The 21553-nt window shown below is 44.6% G+C and overlaps 1 protein-coding gene across 2 annotated transcripts; it reads right to left on the bottom strand.

Annotated features, from left to right (window-relative positions):
* Positions 1–913: 913 nt before the first annotated feature.
* Positions 914–20958, bottom strand: LDHB (lactate dehydrogenase B). Of its 2 annotated transcripts, none has more exons than XM_039347381.1 (8): positions 20800–20958; positions 12658–12789; positions 10162–10279; positions 8717–8890; positions 7343–7516; positions 5187–5304; positions 3822–3945; positions 914–1280 (listed from the first exon to the last, which is right to left on the bottom strand). In XM_039347381.1, the coding sequence occupies exons 2-8, from the start codon at positions 12781–12783 to the stop codon at positions 1113–1115; spliced, it is 1002 nt and encodes a 333-aa protein (XP_039203315.1). In that variant the 5' UTR covers positions 12784–12789; positions 20800–20958; the 3' UTR covers positions 914–1112. The 2 variants fall into 2 exon arrangements, with proteins under 2 accessions (XP_039203315.1, XP_039203314.1); XM_039347380.1 differs by lacking the exon at positions 20800–20958 and adding an exon at positions 17200–17218.
* Positions 20959–21553: the final 595 nt, after the last annotated feature.

The following is a 21553-nucleotide window of genomic DNA, read 5'->3' as shown; positions in this document are numbered from 1 at the left end:
ATTCCCCAAATGGAATTATACAGTATTTGAAGCTTAATTAATTGGAATTATCTGTAGGATGAGTCACAAATGTGGCAGTAACGAGTATCTTTCTTCGCAATTGTTTTCTTCTCAGCAGTGGGAAGTATCTGATAACTACATTTAATGAGAGGTTACTGAATTGTACAGATTCCTTGAAAAGTATGGTTGCATATTAACTCACTGAAAAGTTTATCCTTCATGAAATAGATGTTGACTGGACATATGCATTGTGTTAAAGCCATAGCTTATCAGAAGAAATCACAAATGTGTGCACAGATATATATTCAGTTGATACTCAGCAAACCATACACCAAGGGTCTTCAAACATGGCAACTTTTAAGACTTGTGGACTTCAACTCCCAGGGCTGGCTGAGGAATTCTGGGAGTTGAAGTCCACAACTCTTAAAGTTGCCAAGTTTGAAGACACTGCCACACACTATGTTTTACTGGGTTGCAGAAGCCACTTTAGATCCCTTAGCATTCCTAGTCAATATAATACATCCAAGATAAAACAAATTATCTTCTGGTATTACTAATCTTCTGAATAAAAAATTAAGTGGGAATCGGTCATATCATGGCTGAAAATTCATTTATTCTTACCCTGCTTTTATTATTTTTAGAAGTAACTCAAGGTAGTAAACATATCTAATCCTCCTTCCACCCTATTTTCCCCGCAATAACCCTGCAAGGTGGGCTGGGTTGAGAGTGTTGATTAGCCCAGTCACCCCAAGTGGATTTCATGCGTAAGGCAGGACTAGAACTCACCAGCTCCTGGTAATTGGACCAAAGTCACCCAATCAGCTTTTACGCCTGAGGCGGGACTTAGACTGCTTGAAATAAACAAAAACGAACTCGAGATACAGAAGGAGAAAAAACGAAAATGAAACCAGAATGGGAGCACACACAAAAGAGCTGGTTTTATTTGTTCGGAACGTCTGCCTTTACAACAACGTGGGTCTTAACTGTGGTGGAGGAAAGCTGATACCCTTTCAAGGTGTTTTACTGGAAGCTCAGCTATGGAGTTAACATGAACGTGTTGGCTTAACACTGCTTGTCTTCTTAGTTATGGGGAAAGGAAGCATCTCAAGTGCCTACAGATCCTTAAGATCCTTCTGGACATTCCACAACGTGGAGGCGCTGTTCTGGAGCTGAGCCACCTCGTTATCCTTCAGCTTTTGATTGATCACACTGGTCAAGCCTACAGATCCCAGCACGCAAGGAAGGCTCAGGAACACTTCATTTTCAATGCCATACATACCCTGCAAGAAAAGATAAAAGAATTAGAAAATCCTCCGTTCTCAGGGCATGCAATCATTGTTGACTATGTAGATTATGGCTACGTAGGGATTCTAGGCTGATCCCTCTTTTAACTCCACTCCCCGGATTAGTCATTCCTCTTATACCAGCGGTAGGCAACTTTGGCTCTTTTATGACTTGTGGACTTCAACTCCCAGAATTCCTGAGCCAGCTTGGCTCAGCTTGGAAACCTCTCCCTTTCCCCTCAGCATGGCTGGCTCAGGAATTCTGGGAGTTGAAGTCCACGAGTCATAAAAGAGCCAAGGTTGCCTACCCCTGCTCTACACATTCATAGCTATTGCTCTACACATTCATAGCTATCTATATATTAAGCATCCGTGCTTCAGTGGGACCATCGATCTTCCTCTATCACAGGGGTCTCCAAACGTGGCAACTTTAAGACTTGTGCATTTCAATTCCCAGAATTCCTGAGCCAGCTTGGCAACCTCTCTCTTTCCCCTCAGCATGGCTGGCTCAGGAATTCTGGGAGTTGAAGTCCATGAGACATAAAGAGCCAAGGTTGCCTATCCCTGTCCTATACTGATGTTAATCATTGGATACACATGACTGAATGCTTGGCAGCCATTTTAAGTTGTGACAGACCCTCAAAAGACCCATCCCAATGACATGACCACACCGTTGGTGCTTGGCAGCTGGCTCACATTTACAGCCGTCTGCAATGCCCTGCAGTCACATGCTCCTGATTTACAACCGTTTTGCAGGAAAACGGTTGTTACTTCTGGTTGTTCAGCAAAAACTGGCCCACCGCAAACAATGGTTCACTTAACAGTTATGGCATTTGCTTAACGACTGCCGCAAAAAAAGGTTGTATAAACAGGTCCAGTCTTTGGTGACTCCTTTTACTACCAGTGTAACTTACAACTATAATTGCCAGCTCAATTACGGTTATAAGTCAAGGATCACCTACAGCAGTGGCCAAAATTGTGGAAACCTTTTGGGAAAAGTGCATTTTTGAAGTTTGATGGCTAATAATGCCACTTTTGTTTTGGAGTAGTACCATAAAATTATATAGCAATGGAAAGATAATTTAATCAAGAATGTAATGCAACATAGTTTGTTCAATGATCTGTACTGTATTCTATGAAACGTTATAGCCAAATAACCAGAAAAAGGAAGCACGTTTAGGTTCATATCAGGTAGCTTTCCTTCATCCGATTGTAGCCAATGAGCATGAGTGTTTAGAGAGCCAATCAGGTGTCATCTTGTTTTGGCAATGAGCCAATCAGATTCAGTGACTGATGTCATGTATTGAAGCTGAGAGGACATTGGTCAGTGTGTTATGTGATCACTATTAAATTGTTTGGGTTTTTTGGTGTTCTTTCATTTAGTGAGCTTGTAAAATGTAATAAAATTAAATTCATAGTGCAAAGAGTTGACTGGTCACCCAGAAAGCGATGTAAAATAGTATTATTAAGTGAACAAGGCTACAGTTATAAAGAAATTAGAAGAAAAATGGGTGGAAACTTAACCAAAGGTGGCGTTTCTACTGTACACTTTTCCCAAAAGGTTTCCACAATTTTGGCCACTACTGTATAATAAAACATGACTGCTGGTCAGTCTGCTCTAACAGGCAGAAAAAATAACCTTGAGGAACAGGGCTGCAACCAAGAACATGGCCAGATATAGGCAGTCCTCATCTTATAACAGTTCGTTTAGGGACCATTTGAAGTTACAACAGCCTTGAAAAAAATTGACTGATTGTTTTTCACACTTAAGACCACTGCAGCATCCCTGTGGTCATGGGATTAAAATTCAGACCTTTGGCAACTGATTCATATTTATGACGGTTAGTGTCCAGAGGTCAGGTGATCACTTTTTGCCATCCTCTGACTAGCAAAGTCAATGGGGAATCCAGATTCCCCGTGTGACTAACTTAACAAGAAAGGTCGTAAAACGTGAGAAATTCGTTTGACAACTGTCTTGCTTAGCCACAGAAACTTTGGGCTCAATTGTGGTCGTACGTCGAGGACTACCTCTAAAGAAAAAAAATACAGGCCAGAATTGTAACCCAAATAAAGGCCTTTAGTCAAGCTTCTCCCGAGCTTGGTGGGAAGCACATTCAGACAGGCAAGAGTTTGTCGCTATGACCTTACAATAAAAGGAGTGACTTTGGTTTCCTAGTTGGGTTTGCTTGAAAGGCTGAAATCCCTTTCCCCAATCCTAACACCTTTGTCTCAAGGAAAGTATATTTCACCTGAAAACAGGGCTCTCCAAACATGGCGACTTTGTGGACTTCAACTCCCAGAATTCCCCAGCCAGCATGGCTGGCTGGAGAATTCTGGCATTTGAAGTCCACAATTCTTTAAAGTCGCCACGTTTGGAGATCCCTTTAAAGTCGCCACGTTTAAAGATCCCACGTTTGGAGATCCCTGGGATTTGAAGTCCACAAGTCTTTAAAGTTGCCACGTTTGGAGATCCCTGGAGGGAGAGAGAGAGAAGTGTGTGAAGAATGGAAAATACCCCCCTCTCACAACAGTCCTTACCTTTACCATGGTAGACACTGGGTGGACTCGAGAAAGGTTCTTCAGAATAGTTTCTAGAAGATCAGCAACACTAAAGCCAATGGCCCAGTTGGTGTAGCCTTTCAGTTTGATCACTTCGTAAGCACTATTGGACACAAAGAGGAAGGGTAGGTCAGCTTGGTCAATGGGAAGCAAAAAGCCCTGAAACGGTTAAGTCTGCAGAAATCGTCCTTCTTAAGACAGTGTTTCTCAACCTTGACAATTTTAAGGCACGTGGACTTCAACTCCCAGAATTCCACAGCCAGCAATGCTGGCTGTGGAAGTCTGGGAGTTGAAGTCCACATGCCTTAAAATTGTCAAGTTTGAGAAACACTGTTCTTAAGAGGAGACAAACAGCCAACGTCATTTTCAAGTAAGGAAAATTCAAACGAGGAAGCCGTGAAAGGAGAACTTGACTATATTCTTCCCCGTTTTCCCACAACGTGTGTTGGTCTATGGTTCGAAATACTCCAAGTTATAGCCTTTGAATACTTTCTTTGGGAATTATCAGACGCGTATCTCTAGGAACTGGATTGGGGTAAACCATAACCCCAATCAAGGAATTGCTAAACAAGGTAACAGTAAACAGCCAATCTAAAGAATCTCTCCAGTCAACACTAACAAGCCACTAGACTAGAATATAAACAGAGAGCAAACAGAGTTGGATAATTCACCCCATCTGACTCGTTCCAGCCATCTCGCCGTGCCCGACTCAGCCAGCTGATTTGCTGAGGCCAATTTGCAGCAGCCAATTCGCTAAGGGACAATTCAATGCAGAATAACTCAAGAGAGGGACAAGTAGAATTGCAGCTCACTCCAGCCTTGAGGACTTTTAACTTGAGAAGGTTTCAAACCTCAAGCAAGACGAGGCCTGCTGCAATGCACTTATCCCTCTCTTGAGTTACTAGCACTGATGCTATTACCTAGTTTGGGTAATGAAATGTCTGCAAGAAAACAGCCAAGCTCCAAGAGCACCAAGGACCCCTCAAACTGAGAATTTCAGATGCCAAAATATGCTTGCAGGCTTATCCATGGGTATGTATGTAATACTTTTTTAAAGTACCTGTGTATTCAGATGGATAAGCTCTTCTGCGGATAAGCTGACCCTCGAAATTTTAATCAAAATACCACGAAAAACACGCCACACACACATAAGCTAGTTGTGAAAATTAAAACATAAAAAAATTTCAAGGATTGGCTTATATGCGGGTAGCACATTTTTTAAGGTGTATTGGGAAAAAAATTGAGACTGTTTATCCACAGATGGGCTTACCCACAAGTATATACAGTACTTTCTGTCCATTTTTTTGTTTTGTCTGTTGCTTTCATGACTTCATTGCATCATACCTCTCAACCACCTGCTTGTGCACTTTCTTCCACTCCTCCGGATCTTGATCAGTCCCCATTTGTGGGTTCAAATCCTGGAGACAAACACCTGCTACGTTGACCCCACTCCAGACGGGTACTGAAAAGGGTTACAGAGAATTTACTGCAATGTAATGTTAAGTGATGGTTCTACCTTCAAACAACGCCATTTATGTCTCTGTTACAGTGAAGTTAATGTTTTTCAAACATGACAACTTTTAAGATGTGCGGACTTCAGCTCCCAGAATTCCCCAGCCAGCATGGAGTTGAAATCCACATATCTTAAAAAGGCCAAATAAAAAAAACAGGCGGTCCTCAACTTACGCCCAGTTGCTTCTCTCCACCCCTCAGTCATGTGATCGCATTTTGGGTGCTTAGCAACTGGCCCGGCTTGGTGGCCATTTGCAGTATCCTGCGGTCACGTGACTGCAATTTAAGACTTTTTGGGGGGGGGGCAGAAACTGGTGTTTATTTCCGATTTCCGGCAAAAAACAAGGCCCACTGGAGACAAGAGGTTCGATTAATGAATGCCGGATAAAATGGTTGTAAAATTGGATTTGGTCAAATGGTGACCTACTTAACAGCTGATACGATTTACAACCATAATTCTGGGCTCAATTATGGTTGAAACTATTTGTAGTTAAATCCTTTCTTTAAGAGTTATCAAATACACCTAGACATTTTTGAAGAATGCTGATTTTCTGGAGAAGGACTCATGTCTCGTGAGGCGTTAAATTAATCTGCTAGAAAGAAGTTCCCTGAGGATGGGCTTCAGCATAACAAAATCTCTCATCCCGGTGACTGACCTAGATTGTATCCTGTTAAATTAATATTTTATCTTTTTGCTTATTCTCAGAGGAAAAAGATGCTTTTCTTTGTCTTTTTTTTTTTAAAGTAAAGCACAATCCTAGCAGAAACTAAAACAAGCAAAACCTGTAAACCAAAGATATAAAGAGAATTTAGCATGGCTATGGCCACATATAACCAATTAATTCAAATATGTCTTTATCAAGTCTTACAAAAGTAAATTATTTAAAAGGCTGATATAAAGTATGCATGTCTAAGAGAGAACTGAACTGTCGGCTGCAGAGAGCTGAGCACGTGTTTTCCTTTTATATTCTTTCTAATGCTTTTTTTTAAAAAAATTCTCATCTCTCGTGCCAGGCAAATAATTTGAGATTACATCATCTTTTTTCCCCTAGGACATAGGTTATCTTGCGTTAAACATTTTTGATCAGTGCTCAGACATTTTTCAGGGATAGTTAATCCAGGTAAAATTCTACTCCCAATATTTGAACTATCCACGAAGTGTCTTTCTTAAATTTCCAAATCATTGCTGGAAGTTCTATCTAATCAAAGATGGGACTTGTGACTCTTTGTTGTTGTTGTTGTTAGTTGCAAAGTCGTGTCCGACCTATCGTGACCCTATGGACAACGTTCCTCCAGGCCTTCCTGTCCTCTACCATCTTCTGGAGTCCATTTAAAGCTCACGCCTACTGCTTCAGGGACTCCATCCAGCCACCTCATCCTCTGATGTCCCGTTCTTCTATGGCCCTCAATCTTTCCCAGCATTAGGCTCTTCTCCAGTGAGTCCTTCCTTCTCATTAGGTGGCCAAAGTACTTGAGTTTCAACTTCAGGATCTGGCCTTCTAAAGAGCAGTCAGGGTTGATCTCCTCTAGGACTGACTGGTTGGATCGCCTTGCAGTCCAGGGGACTCGCAGGAGTCTTCTCCAGCACCAGAGTTCAAAGGCCTCAATTCTTTGGCGCTCAGCCTTTCTTATGATCCAACTTTCACAGCCATACATTGCAAGTGGGAAAACCACGGCCTTGACTATATGTACTTTTGTTGGCAGGGTGAGGTCTCTTATGACTCTTAATTACCGCCATTTTTTACTTTCCTGATATAGTGACACAAGATATCAGAACAAAAGTTCAGAAGAAGTGATTCTGATCACAGAAGGAATTGGTTTGGCTGCGTAAAGAAAACCATTGGCAGGCCGACTTCAATGCTTTCTAGATATTTTGGACTATAACTCCCAGAAACACCTTATCCGAATGATCCCTAGCAAGGGACTGGGGGAGATGTAGCGCAGAACATCTGGGAGGTATTGTGTTGTCTGCCAGAAGGCCTACTCACCACTGGAATCACCATGTTCGCCCAACACCCAACCGTGACAGCTGGAAGGATGGATGCCCAATTTTTCTGCCATCAAAAAGCGGAATCGAGCAGAATCAAGGTTACAACCGCTCCCAATGACACGATGCTTCGGCAGGCCACTAAGTTTCCATGTGACGTAGGTCAGGATATCCACTGGAAAAGGGAAGACAAGACAGACAGACTGAAGGATGGATCCTCCAAGCATTTGGTTAAGATGGCAGCCTCGGGATTAAAAACGGCAGATCAGCTCTTTGGCAAGATTTGCATGTAACTTTGATCCTGGCCACTTTGCTTATACACCATGGTTTCTTAGTGCACAGGTGAACCCAAAACTTTGACTTCACAAAATGGGCAAAACAGATATGCAAATATAAGTAGTTCTTGACTTACAACTTATTGAGTGACCTTTCAAAGTTACAGTGGCGCTGAAAAAAAGTGGCTCTTGATTGCGCCTCACCTTTAGGACTGTCACAGCATCCTCATGGTCACATGATCAAAATTTGGGCGCTTGCCCAGCGGTATTTATGATGATTGCAGCATCATGGGATCATACGAGCGCCATCTTTCCCAGCCAGCTTCCAACAAGCAATGGGGAAAGTGCTTAGTGACTATGTGATTCACTTAAGTCAGGGGTCTTCAAGCTTGGCCCTTTTATGACTTGTGGCCTTCAACTCTCAGAATTCCTCAGCCAGCGTGCCTGGCTGAGGAATTCTGGGAGTTGAAGTCCACAAGTCTTAAAGTTGCCAAGTTTGAAGATCCCTTGACTTGTGGCCTTCAACTCCCAGAATTCCTCAGCCAGCGTGCCTGGCTGAGGAATTCTGGGAGTTGAAGTCCACAAGTCTTAAAGTTGCCAAGTTTGAAGATCCTTAACTGAAGTGATTCATTTAACAACCATGACAAAAAAGACTGTAATATTACACGCGAGCCACTTAACAGCTGCCTTGCTTAGCAATGGAAATTCTGGTCACAATTGTGGCTGTAAGTCAAGGACTACTTGTTATCTGCCTGGTTGTGTAGCTACAACAATATGCATCGCTATCTTTAACAAAAGTACTGCAAACCTACATTTTTATTATTTATTGCTTACCTATTTTCTATTCTGCACAAAGAGATTCCAGGATATTTGTAAATGTGGAATAAACCTAGACATTTAATGCAGGATATAGTGACATCTGCGCACACATATATATCCAAATTGAATTAAGGTGTTAAAAATAATGCATATTTGTTTTATAACATGCTCCAATCTTAAGTTGGATAGTTTCATATGTAATAACCAGACAGCCGAGCGATGTCTGGTTTCAAGCATCAGACTTTCCACGTAATTGTTTTTGACCCCAAACCAACATTTACCTGGGTTTGACACCACCAGAATGATGCAATTTGGGCTGTATTTCACAACTTGGGGGATAATGAACTTGAAGACGTTTACGTTCCTCTGAACTAAATCAAGACGGCTTTCTCCTTCCTGCTGGCGCACACCGGCGGTTACAACCACCACTTTTGAATTAGCGGTCACAGAATAATCTGGAGAAAAGGGAAGCAGAGGTGACATTACGTGAAGGATCATAATCTGTTTTTTTCCAAACTTTTGCAAAGAACAGAAAAATCCGGTTGCCAAGAATCTTCCTTCTCTTCAACTACCACTTGGTTGCTCAGCTAGCTGAAATTTTGGTCGGCGATGACCACCAAGCCATTCAGTAATCAGGACAGGATGACTTGTGACTTCCTGATGATCTTCCAACTAATTGGCCAAAGATTTGTTTTGGATGGGTGACAAGGAAAGGAAGTAGTAATAAAGGAGAACATGTATAGCTCAGAGTTGAAATGGGGGGTCCTTGATGCTCTCTGAGCTTGGTTGTTTTCTTGCAGACGTTTTATTACCCAACTAGGTAACATCATCAGTTCCAGTAAGGGGGTGGGGTTTGCTCTCAGTTTATATTCTAGTGCTTAAAGATTCCTTGATTGGACTGTTTGCTGTTGGGATTCCTTGGCAGTTTCTTGATTGGGGTTTTGTTTGTTTAACTGTTGGTCTGATATTAACTTTGGAGTTAATCTATGCTGATCTGGGTTCTGATTGCTGATGGACAGGTGCTTGGGTCTTTTTGTTCCCTTTTGGGCTGGTTCTCTTTTGCATAATCTATAAATATTGCTAAAGTCTATACCTCTTGTCAACGCTGCTAACATTGGATGTTTTTGCTTTGACAACAGATGGCGATGCAACCATTTTCTTCTTACGTTTTAGTTAGATGATGCTGGGGGGAGGAATGTGCATGAGAGTTTAGCTAGACATAACAATATTGAACTTAGTGTGAGAACCAAGGTTATTGAAATAAGAGATGATAAGACTTGGCAGGGCTGGAGAACTGGAGGGGAAGCCTGCATTTCAAACTAATTGGAGAATGTGATTTATGACTGAGAATTGGAGGAGGGAATTGTGCTTTGATACTATGTGCTTAGGGGAGGGGAACTCAGTTTTTGGCTTCGATCATGTTAGTGCCATTCTATGCTACTCAAATAAAGATTCTTTAAGGAAAACAATGCCTTGAAGTTCTTTGAAGAGTTTCATCTGTCAGAACCATGACACCTCTATTGATGGCTAATCTGCCTGAGTGTCAGGCTTCTAGAAATTCTCTGGTGTTTTTGGACTTGGCTTCATCTAGGAGGGTCACATATTCCCAACTGAAACTATGGTTAAGTCTATCGATATGCTGTGAAATTAATTAAAGAGTTTTCATCAAGTCTTCTGACTGCTCATTGATGTTCAAAGGGGGTGTGAGACACAATGCAAACCTTACCCTTGTCTGCTACAATCTTAGGTGTCTTCAGAAATAAGCTTCCATGTTGTAGATCCAGCATTTCTCCTTTCAGTTTGTCTTCCAGGACATCAACGAGAGCAAGTTCATCGCAGAGACCCTGGCATCAGGAAGAAACATGGTGCCAACCGTTAAGCACGAGGACTGTAACCTTGACACGCTTGGTGTGTTAACCCAGTGGTTCTTAACCTTTTTGAATGAATCGCCCCCTTGAGCCGATGAGGAAGTTGTCATCGCCCCCCTCCCTGAACATAACCTCTCAATCATAGGAAATAATTCTTCAATTTATGCAAACACTTTTTTTGTTTTCTTTAAAATTGTCATCAGGACATATTGATGCAAATAATTTATTTCCAGTCTTTTCCCCATATCTCCCATATTCTGGCCAATGGAGTGCCACTGTATGGGTAGAGGCTGCTGCACAACGCGCATGAAGATAAGCAATGCGTATTCACATATCTACGGCGTTCTGTACTGAAGCTAGCTGGAGGAACATTTGAAAACACAATTCAATCCACTAATAGCGAGCGACCTGATGTTTTTGTACGACAGATATACAGCGATTCACTGTATGAAAAAGTCTCAAAAGTGTCCCCAAAACATCTCACTCCATCGCCCCCATATTGCCCCCTTTTCATTCCTTCGCCCCCATTGCACCTTTTCGTTCCATCGCCCCCCTGAAAAATGAAATCGCCCCCTGGGGGGCAATATCGCCCAGGTTAAGAACCACTGTGTTAACCAAACGGAGGTCCATCTCATCATGGAAGTGATCCATCCAGCTTAAGTAAGCCTTGATACCTTCTTGCATTACAGCAGATGCAGAACCAGCTTCTCAGGCAGGAATGGATCACGGGTGGCCTTCAAAACTTTTTCTTGTATCATTAAAAAAATCAAATTTATTAGCGGCCATCACCTTATCGGTTTTGAGCTGGATTCTGACGCTAATAGAGCTAGACCTAGTTAGTCAATGGACAGGAGACCATGAGGACGTCTCCAAGCTATAAGAGAGTGGTTCTCAACCTGAGGGTCGGGACCCCATTTGGGGTTGAACGACCATTTCACGGGGGTCGCCAAACAACGCAGTCCGCCATTTTTTTCCCCCTTTTCCTTAGCTGTGCTACTCCCTTTTATTCTATTGGCTTTTGAAAGCCGATAGAATAGACTCTCTTGAATAGAGTCAAATTCTATTGGCTTTCAAAAGCCAATAGGAATTGTCCAGGCTGTCTCTGCCCTGCTGAGCCCGCCAAAAGTCCCAGTCTGCAAATGGTGCTGCACCAGTTGAGTAGTCCTCGACTTACGACCGGTTGAGTAGTCCTCGACGTACGACCGGTTGGGGGTCGCGGCATTAAAAAGGTTGAGAACCACTGCTATAAGACAATCAAATATTCTGGAAGAAGGGAACCGTAAAGTCATCTTTTCTATTGCCAAGAAACCCTGCATGTCTGTATTACAAAGTCCCCATTTGAGTGCAAGGGAGACCTTATCTTTATAGCTACTGTATTATCATCTTTCTTTGCTAGACCAATTCATGTTGCTTCTCAACTACAGGCAGTTCTCAGATTATGACCATCTGCTTAACAGCGGTTTGAAGTTACACAGCCTTGGAAAACAATGGCTTCTGAGCTGCCCTTGAAGTTACAAACATGGCAAAACGCCTGGTGTTCCTGGGATCACAATTTGGGTGCTTGGCCCACTGCCTCACATTCACGATTACAGGATCTTGTGGTGATGCGATTGTGATTTGCAAACCTTCCCAGCCGGTTTCGGGCAAGTCAAGTCAACGGAGGAAGTTGGATTCATTTAACAACTAGGTGATTCGCTTAACAACCCCCGGATTTGCGTAATGACCGCAGTGAAAATGTTTGTAAAATCATATGCAGCCACGGGTCGACTCAGCTGATGACTATTTCGCTTAGCGACCAAAATTCAGGCTTCAGTTGTGGTTGTACGTCACGGAGTGCCTGTGCAACAATTTGTGGCCAACGTTTGAGATCACAATCGAGGCCAACGTTTCTGTTGCTAAGCGAGACATTTGTTGAGTGAATTTTACCCCATTTTATAACCTTTCTTGCCACAGTTGTTAAGTCAATCACTGGCAGTTGTTAAGTTAGTAATGCAGTTGTTAAGTGAATCTGGCTTCCCCCATTGACTTTGCTTGACAGAAGGTCATAAAAGAGGATCACATGATCCCAGGGCACTGCAACAGTCATAAATACGAGTCAGTCGCCAGGCGTCTGACTTTTGATCAGGTGACCACGAGGATACTGCAATGATCTTAAGTGTGAAAAACGGTCACAAATCGCTTTTTTTCAGTGCTGTGGTCATTTCGACAGTCACTAAATGAACTGTTGTAGGTTGAGGACTACCTGTGCTCAATTGGAATTTAGCCTTTTAAAATACTGCATTGAATTGTCTACGCCATCTGGGGATCTTCTGCAGGAAAGCCAGCACATCAACATCTCAAATGGACATACGTACCTTTTCCAGGACACTGACAGCACAGGCCATCCCCACCTGGCCGACTCCCACCACGGTGACCTTGTTGATCGGTTGAGTGCTGGGCTGGGTAATTGGGGTAATCAGTTTGTCCTTGAGGGAAGCCATTGCTTTCTGCAAAAAAAGAGAGAGAAAAAAAACATGAAATGACCTCACCCATTCACTGCCCTACTGAGGTGGGGAATTGCAATTGCCAAGATATATCACCAGGATGGACTAGAACAGTGTTTCCCAAACTTGACAATTTTAAGGCATGTGGACTTCAACTCCCAGAATTCCACAGCCAGCAATGCTGGCTGTGGAATTCTGGGGGTTGAAGTCCACATGCCTTAAAATTGTCAAGTTTGGGAAACACTGGACTAGAATACTATCCTCTTTAGACAGAGCTCTCCGAACTTGGCAGCCTTAAGACCTGTTGGACTTCAACTCCCAGAATTCTAGACGTTGAAGTCCATCAGTCTTAATGTTGAACACGTTTGGATCACCCTACTCTTTCATCAACGTTTTTCTCTCAGTCAAGATTAGATAACCTTTATTGTCATTCTTTACTGTGGGCACAATGGCACACATTAAAAATGAAGTTTAGTTACTTCCTCTCAAAGTGTACACATACACAACACATTTAAAACACACTACATACAACATATGTATAGACCAGGGGTAGGCAACCTTGGCTCTTATATGACTCGTGGACTTCAACTCCCAGAATTCCTAGGCCAGCTATGCTGGGCTCAGGAATTCTGGGAGTTGGAGTCCATGAGTCATAAAAGAGCCAAGGTTGCCTACCCCTGGTATAGACCTACACCCTTCCATATAGAGCAGTGGTTCTCAACCTTTTTAATGCCGCGACCCCCAACCGATCATAAGTCGAGGACTACTCAACCGGTCGTAAGTCGAGGACTACTCAACTGGTGCAGCACCGTTTGCAGAATGGGACTTTTGGCGGGCTCAGCAGGGCAGAGACAGCCTGAACCATTTCTATTGGCTTTTGAAAGTGAAATGGTCGTTCAACCTCAAATGTGGTCCCGACCCACAGGTTGAGAACCACTGATATAGAGCAACAGAAGTCATAATTCAATTTATCTGGGGGGTCACAAAGTTGAGAAAGGATGAAGTATCACTTACTCCGTTATCATTATTATTATCTTCAACAATATCAACGGTAACTATGACTCATACTTCAATGAGAAGCTCAGGACAACGCAGTTACTCTACCCACCAATATTACTTGCTATTTATTCATGGAAATCACAGCACTGCAAATGAAATCAACGTCAAACCCTATTCATTCCTCAATACCACCGAAGGCTATTAATGCCTTCACAAGTGAAAGGGTTTGTTTAGTGTCCCTAACATGACTTGAAATTTAGCCCTGAACCGAGACATTTCTCTTCTCAAAAGAAAACAAGGGAGAATAAAGTAGGGCTTTGTTCTTTCTTGGCATTCTTCATGAGATCATAACAGTTAAGAATCTATTTATCAGTTACATCCACTCTCAAGAACTTCCAAGAAAACTTTGGGATAAACAGCAGGGCTGGGATCAGAATGGGGAAAAGAGAGTAATCCTAGCAGATCCTCTTAGTGCAGGGGCCTTCAAACTTGGCCCTTTTATGACTTGTGGACTTCAACTCCCAGAATTCCTCAGCCAGGCATGTCTGGCTGAGGAATTCTGGGAGTTGAAGTCCACAAGTCATAAAAGGGCCAAGTTTGAAGACCGTCTTAGTGGGTTCCCACAACGCAGCCATATTATGAATAGGCAGGCCATTCATAATAGACTTATATATCCCATTTTTCTGTTTAGGAGCAAAAGGTGGCATCCATAACTCTCCTTCCCATAGGCTAAACCATAGGTATAGGCCAGGGGTAGGCAATCTTGGCTCTTTTATGACCTGTGGACTTCAACTCCCAGAATTCCTCAGCCAGCCATGCTGAGGGAAAAGGGAGAGGTTTCCAAGCTGAGCCATGCTGGCTCAGGAATTCTGGGAGTTGAAGTCCATGAGTCATAAAAGAGCCAAGGTTGCCTACCCCTGGTATAGGCTAAACCTACCTCAATAAAACATAAACAGATGTTCCCAAAGAATTGTGAACTTAACACAGATGGCCGATTCAAGAGTATTTTGACCGATTTTAGTCCAATTGTACACTTCTGAATCAAAAAGCTTAGGGCCTAAATAGTGATTCTTTTATTATATATCCCAAATGCCAACACAGAGTATTCCTAATAGCTTGTTCAACTCAGCTACTTCTTCATGTCAAGGGTGCTTGTTGATGCTTAAAGGAAATCCTTTCATGAATATCTCAGATGCTAATTTAGTAAACTTTTTCCTTCCTCGTATATTCAATTCACTCCCTCCTAAAGACCAAGGTCTACTATTTGTGTTAAGAGTTATGTTCCAATTTCTAGATGGCACTCTTTTCAATTTTTCCTCTCCATCAAAACCTTGTAACTTAGATGAGGTTAAAAGAGAACGATGGCCCCAAAGTCAGTGAACGGCTGATGGCCGACTCCAATCTTTGCCAGACATCTTAACCACCATATCACATACCAAACTCCAGAAATAACACAAGCATTTAACTATCTCCCATTTTGACAAGGCAATCATTGAAATGCAATCAATGCAGAACGCCAAATGTTCCTGAAAATTAATATTTAAAAACTCCATTAAGTTAAGGAAAGCAAGATATAATATTCTTTAAGTAGGTCAATGACTACCACCTAAGGCCAAAGATCAAAGCATGCGTGCAGAGATGAAGAATTGTAAAACAAACAGGCAGAACTTTGCATGCATGAACTGGAATAATCCCCAGAGGTTGTTATAATACCATCTGCATTTTACTGATAATGAGGACAAAAATAGCTCTGGATGCTATGGTAGACCAACGGATACTGTTAGATTGACTTTCAAACCAGTGGTATCCTTCAAAACAGGAATTAGCAAAATTAAAATTAGGTCTGGGAGATCTGCAATAGATTGGCACAGACTTCCAGGTCTCAATTGTTTAGTATTTAGTTTTCAGATCTGTTTTATACTGCTGAAAGCTGTAACAGTGATGAAAAAAAATGACTTATGACCAGCCCTCACATTTACAACTGTCTGTAGTAGCCTCACGGTCATGTGATCATGATTTGGGCACTTGGCAACCCCCCTAGTCATCTGATCACAATTTGTAACTTTCTCAGTCAGCTTTTGACAAGCAAAGTGGATGGGAAAGCCAGCAGGGAAGATTGCAAGTTGTGATCAGGTGTCGTCTTACTTGGCATCTTCTAGAGCAGAGGTCCCCAACCTTTTGGGCACCAGGGACCGGTTCCGTGGAAAGAGGTTTTTCCGTGGACCAGAGTGTGTGTGGTTTTGTGTGCTGCCTGCCTCCCACGGATGGGGCTTTCCTTGTTTGTGCAGACCGGTTGCCGACATGCCATGGCTCGGTACTAGTCCACGGATCAGGGGTTGGGGACCTCTGCTCTAGAGCAGTGTTTTTCAACCATGGCAACTTTAAGAAGCGTGGACTTCAATTCCCAGAATTCCTCAGCCAGTATGCAACATACAGTACAAGCAGAAACGCTGTTTGACATCAGGGCTTTTCAACCGGTGGGTACGCATACCACTGGCGGTACGTCAGCACCTGGCAGGTATGTTTACGATGGGTTGAAAAGCACTGTAAAAAATAGTATTAAAAAAAGTGTAAAACTGTAGCTTGGGGATCAGCTAAAGTGGCGGCAACGCAGCACAGGTCTGTGGGAGAGACAGCTGGAGCCGCAGTGTTGCCTGGGTTCTGCTAAGTGCTCAGTATCCGCGCTGGGCTCCAGCTGACTGGCGCTTCTGGAAGCTGCGTGCAGCCAGGGGAAAGGAGTCAGTTGCGCTACACCAAAGACAAAAGGAGAAGGAGAGGATAGACATGCCCGCGGGGTGTTTACATTTGATCCAGGGTCGCCCTGGAGACAGTGAGGCGCTGGCCCACCCCAGTTCACAATCAAAGGAAAACCCCGAATCCAGAAGGCAGCCCACCACCGGGCCCGTTTCCTTCTCCTTGCCCCCTCGGCACAGACGCAGTTGCAGCTCCTCGCCACAGCTGGGGCAGGATCTGCAGGCCTGGCAAAACCTGCTGAAAAGCCTACTGCTTTTCCCCAGCTGACTTTTACAGCCTTTTACAGCGTCCTGTGCTTACGTAACTGTAATTTTCAATTTTTATTTTTTACCATTACAAGTATTAACGGTTTTTGGCAAAAAAAAAAAGCCAACGAGGCAAAATGGATTCTTTTAATGACCACGGTGTTTGCTTAATGACCATCACAAAAACTGTGGTAAAATTGAGGCTGGTCATGTGATGACCCACTTAATGACAGTTTACGGCCGTTAAGTCGAGGACTACCTGTGTCTTGCTCACGGAGTGATCCGACTGACCTGCGTTCCCTATACTGAATGGTTTCGGCTGAAGGTTGATTTTCACCCATTTATCAAAATTGTGTTGCCGTTGTCGAAATGGGGGCAAAGGAGGGCGGGGTGGTGGTGGAGCTCTCCCACTTACCTTTTGTTCAGCACTCCAAGATGGAGGCCACCGGCTGAAGCTGTCGTCATCGGAGGACCCCACAGAGTAACAAACAACAAAGAATGTGAAGTCGCTCATAGTGAACTTCTATTGTCTTACAGCAACCACAACAGACAGGTAACACAGAACTGACATGGTCGCTGCCTCAAAAGGCTTACAATCTACAACAACAGACAAAACAGGAATGGGAAAAGGAAGGGGGGGAGGGGAGAAGTCAAGGCCCCATACCTGCAGTTCAATCACAGTTAGTAGAAAGCAACAATTGGGGTTTCTTTGCTCTCTCAGTTGGTCTGATGGCGACCTGGGAGTGGCTCAGGGGATGAAATTGGACTGTGGGGCGTGTTTTTCCAAACATGGCAACTTCAAGAGGGGTGGACTTCAATTTCGGTTGAAATGCACCCCTCTTGAAGGTGCTGTGTTTGTGCAGAGAATCAGTGGCAGAACCCGGGAGTGGAGTTAAAAAGAGGGCTCAGCCTAGAACCCCTGCGTAGTCACAAGTGGATTAAGCCCCACCCCCAAATGCTGTTGACTCTTTATCTAACTCCAAGCACATGCTGCTGTGCATAAGCACGATTAGCAATGATTCAGATTAATTGGATCTTCAACGTAGACCTTGTCTTTTGGGTTTGACAGTTAGAAAAACATTGCTTTAAAAGTGTCACACTCCCAATTGTGCCCAGTTCTGAGATGTGCCATCAGCAGGGGCAAAGGATGATGGATGGATAATACAATATAATTTGGTTTTTGATGGCTAGGATACAGCCCACGTGGCTTTGAAACTATGGTTCCATGTTTAAGGTCAATGCTTTCTTTCATGGCAAGATTCTCAGGGTGGCATGTGAATTGCTCCTGTGAACGAAGATGGGTGGTGCTGACCCTAACCCTAACCCAGGGGTAGGCAACCTTGGCTCTTTTATGACTCGTGAAGTCCACGAGTCATAAAAGAGCCAAGGTTGCCTACCTCTGCCCTAACACAACTAATCAAGCTGAATTTGGAGGCACACACCTACTCACCTTTCTGGGACCTTCCAGAGTCCCTCACAAGGACAGGACTTTTTGTCATTTTTCAAGCTATCGCAATTAAGGTAGCTAAAGTATCGCTGCTACAGGTGATCCTCGACTTGTGACAACTGAGCCCAAAATTTCCGTTGCTAAGCAGGACAGTTGCCAAGTGACTTTTGCCCCCTTTCACAGCCTTTCCTGCCACAGTTATTAAAGTGAATCGGAGCAGTTAAGTGGATAACATGGTTGTTAAGTGAATCTGGTTTCCCCAGTTGATTTTGCTTGTCAGAAATTCGCAAAAGGAGATCACGTGATCCCCCGGGGACGCTGCAACCGTCATAAATAGCAGTAACATGCCAGTTGCCAAGTGCATGAATTTTGTGCACCTGATGATCAGGACGTTGCAAGGATTTGTGTGAAAAGCGGTCAGAAGTCATTTTTTTCAATGCCGTTGTGACTTTGGTCACTAAACAAACTGCTGTAAATCAAGGATTACACCTGTGCCGAGCTACCCTACTCTCACCAGTTGGCCAATCCCACTGGGCCCCTTGTGTTTTAATGAAGTTAAACTGGGACAAATGAGAGAAGAAGACAAATTCTACATTTTCAGCTTCAGACCTCAATATGTATGAACTAGCACCTACGGGCAGTCCTTAACTTACGACTGCCTGTTTAGTGACCATTCAAAATTACAACAGACACCCCCCCCCCAAAAAAACTACTTATAACCCTGGTCGTGTGACTTCATTTTAGGCACTGAGTCCACATTTTCAGCAGCGGACCACCCCAAGTCATGCGACTGAAATTTACAATATTTTTTTTCTCTCCAGAAACTGGATTTTTTTTCTTCTGGAAACCAGAGATAAAGCCCATAGCAGGATTCGCTTCGGGACTGTGTCATGGCTTTAGGCTGCAGTATTCACTTAATGACCACTTCAAAAAAAAAACAACCGGTTATATAATTGGATCCAGTCTCGTGACAGGCCCACTTTAGGGCCATCCCAGCTTAGAGGACTACCTGCCAGTGAATTCCCCTTAACATGCTACATGACCCTTTGCACGGATCCTGACACAGCCAACGCTGCAGAAACCTCGCCAAGCTTTCTGCCCCCATCTTGCAGCCTTTTTTTTTTTTTTTTTTAAAGAAAAGCCCAATTCTGCAATATTTCCTCGGGCGGGATGTGGTTGACTCCGCCTGGGTGTGAACCGGAAGATTCCGGTCTGTCGCAAGAGGCCAGCAAATATAAAGTGCGTAATTTGGTCCCGGCGGTCACGTGCCCTTCTTGGCACCCAAATGACTCTGCAGCTTGCATGCAAGAACGCATCAGAAAGAATCCGTCCTGCAAACGGGGGAGCGGGGGGGGGGACGGAAGCCAGCTTTCAATTTTAGTCATTCCTCCCCCTCCCCACCCTGCAATTCCACTGCCGACGAGGGCGGGGACGGAAACGTGAACATGCATTTTTTTTTCCCCCTCTTGGAAATTTAAAAAAAAATCTTCCCAGACCGCGTGTTCCTAGGCACGTCCCTCTCTTCCCCCCCCTCCACGTCCGTGATTGACAGCTGCTTCCCCAAAGCCTCCATTCAACCCGAGATTATTATGCAACAAGTCCCCGCCCTCTCGCATCTTCCGAGACGACCTTCTCGAGAAGATCGGACCATCCATCGGGCGCTTTCTTTTCCACCCCCCCCCCGCCCCATTTTAAGGGAGTCAAAGGAAGAAAAGCGATCCGGGCAAAAGATCCCGGCGGGGCGGGGGGAATGTTGGGGTGCGGAAAACGTAAAATGATCTCCTCTGATCCTTCAGGAAGGGCCTTGGTGCCCCAAGAAAAAATGGGGGAGGGGAGATGGAGGCAAATTAGAGATGCATTGCAAAAAACAACCCAAAACCACGTGTGTGGTTGGGGGGGCTCCATCCATCTTCCATTCTCTCTTTTATAAAGTTCCCCATTTTTTATTTGCATGCATGCAAAGACAAGAGAGACAAACCCCAGGCCTGGGACTGACTGAACCCAGGGACCTAAGAGAGTGAGTTTTGGGGAGGGGGGTGTAAGAAAAAGATGCACCAAAGGAGAAATCGCCCCTCTCCCCAATTCCCCCCCCCCATCCTCCAACCTGCTCCGAAGGCATCTTCCAGCCCCAAACATATATTCCTCCCCCCCCCCGCCGCAAGGGAGAGAGGAGGAAATATATATTTTCCCACGCCGTGCTGGAAGATGCCAGCCTCCAACCTGCTCCGAAGGCATCTTCCAGCACGGCGTGGGAAAATATATATTCCCCCCCCCATATAGATAGATAGATGGATAGATAGATAGATAGATAGATAGATAGATAGATAGATAGATAGATAGTGTGTGTGTGTGGGATATATATATTTATGCTTCGCAGCAGGTTGGAGCAGGGGGGGGGAAGGAACCCCAGATCTGCTATAAAAAGAGATTGGTGTCCCCCCCCACACCAATCTCTTTTTATAGCAGATCTGGGATTCCTCCCCCCCCCGCATGCTCCAACCTGCTGCGAAGCGTAAATATATATATATTTATGTATTTAGAGATCCTATCCGACCCTCCGGGACTCACCTTTAGGCTCGCTTGCTTGCTCGGGGCCGGCTTAGCGACGGGATGGAGGGCAGAGCGCGGCGCGGGACGGCAGCCTGCAGGAGACGGAGAAGGAGGAAAGAGGCAACGCACCGGGTCAGGCCAGCAAGGACAGGAAGAAAAGGAGCGGGAGGGGAGAGAAGAGACGGGGCGGATCCGGCTCCCGCCGGTGCTGCGCTCCTCGGGTTACGCTTTTGTGATTGGGAAGGCGAGCCTCGCCCGCCCCTTCGCCTCGCGCAATCCTCTTCAAGGACGCCGCGCAAGGGTGAGCCGCTTTCCCCTCCTCTTCCTCCCGGCGAGCCGCCTAGCATCGCTTGCCCGACCGCCCGCCCAGCCGCTTCCCCTTGCCGGCCTCTGCCCGCCATCCTGGCCGCCTGTTAAGCTCTCCGGACCCGGCCGGCCGAGCCAAAGGATCCGACCAGGCAGGCCGCTTGGCCGGCGCATCGTCTAGGCTCCTGGCCAGCCGTCTTGGTTCGGGCTGGCTCACCTGTCGGAAGGGCGCCAGCCCTGGAAGCTGGCGGTGGTTCGCTTAGCCCGCTGGAAAGTGATCCCGGGTAGTCCTCGACTTACAACCATAACTGAGCCCAGGTCGCTAAGCGAGACATTCGTGAAGTGAGCTTGGCCTCATTTTAGGACCTTTCTCGGACACGGCGGTTCAGTGAATCGCTGCAGTTGTTAAGTCAGCGACACGGTTGTTAAGTGAATCTGGTTCCCGGTTGACATTGCTTGTCGGAAG

Source organism: Crotalus tigris, unplaced genomic scaffold (assembly GCF_016545835.1).
Source record: "Crotalus tigris isolate CLP2741 ecotype Arizona unplaced genomic scaffold, ASM1654583v1 scf7180000018068.1947079, whole genome shotgun sequence".
Taxonomy (NCBI): domain Eukaryota; kingdom Metazoa; phylum Chordata; class Lepidosauria; order Squamata; family Viperidae; genus Crotalus; species Crotalus tigris.
This window is presented reverse-complemented; position numbering and strand designations above follow the sequence as displayed.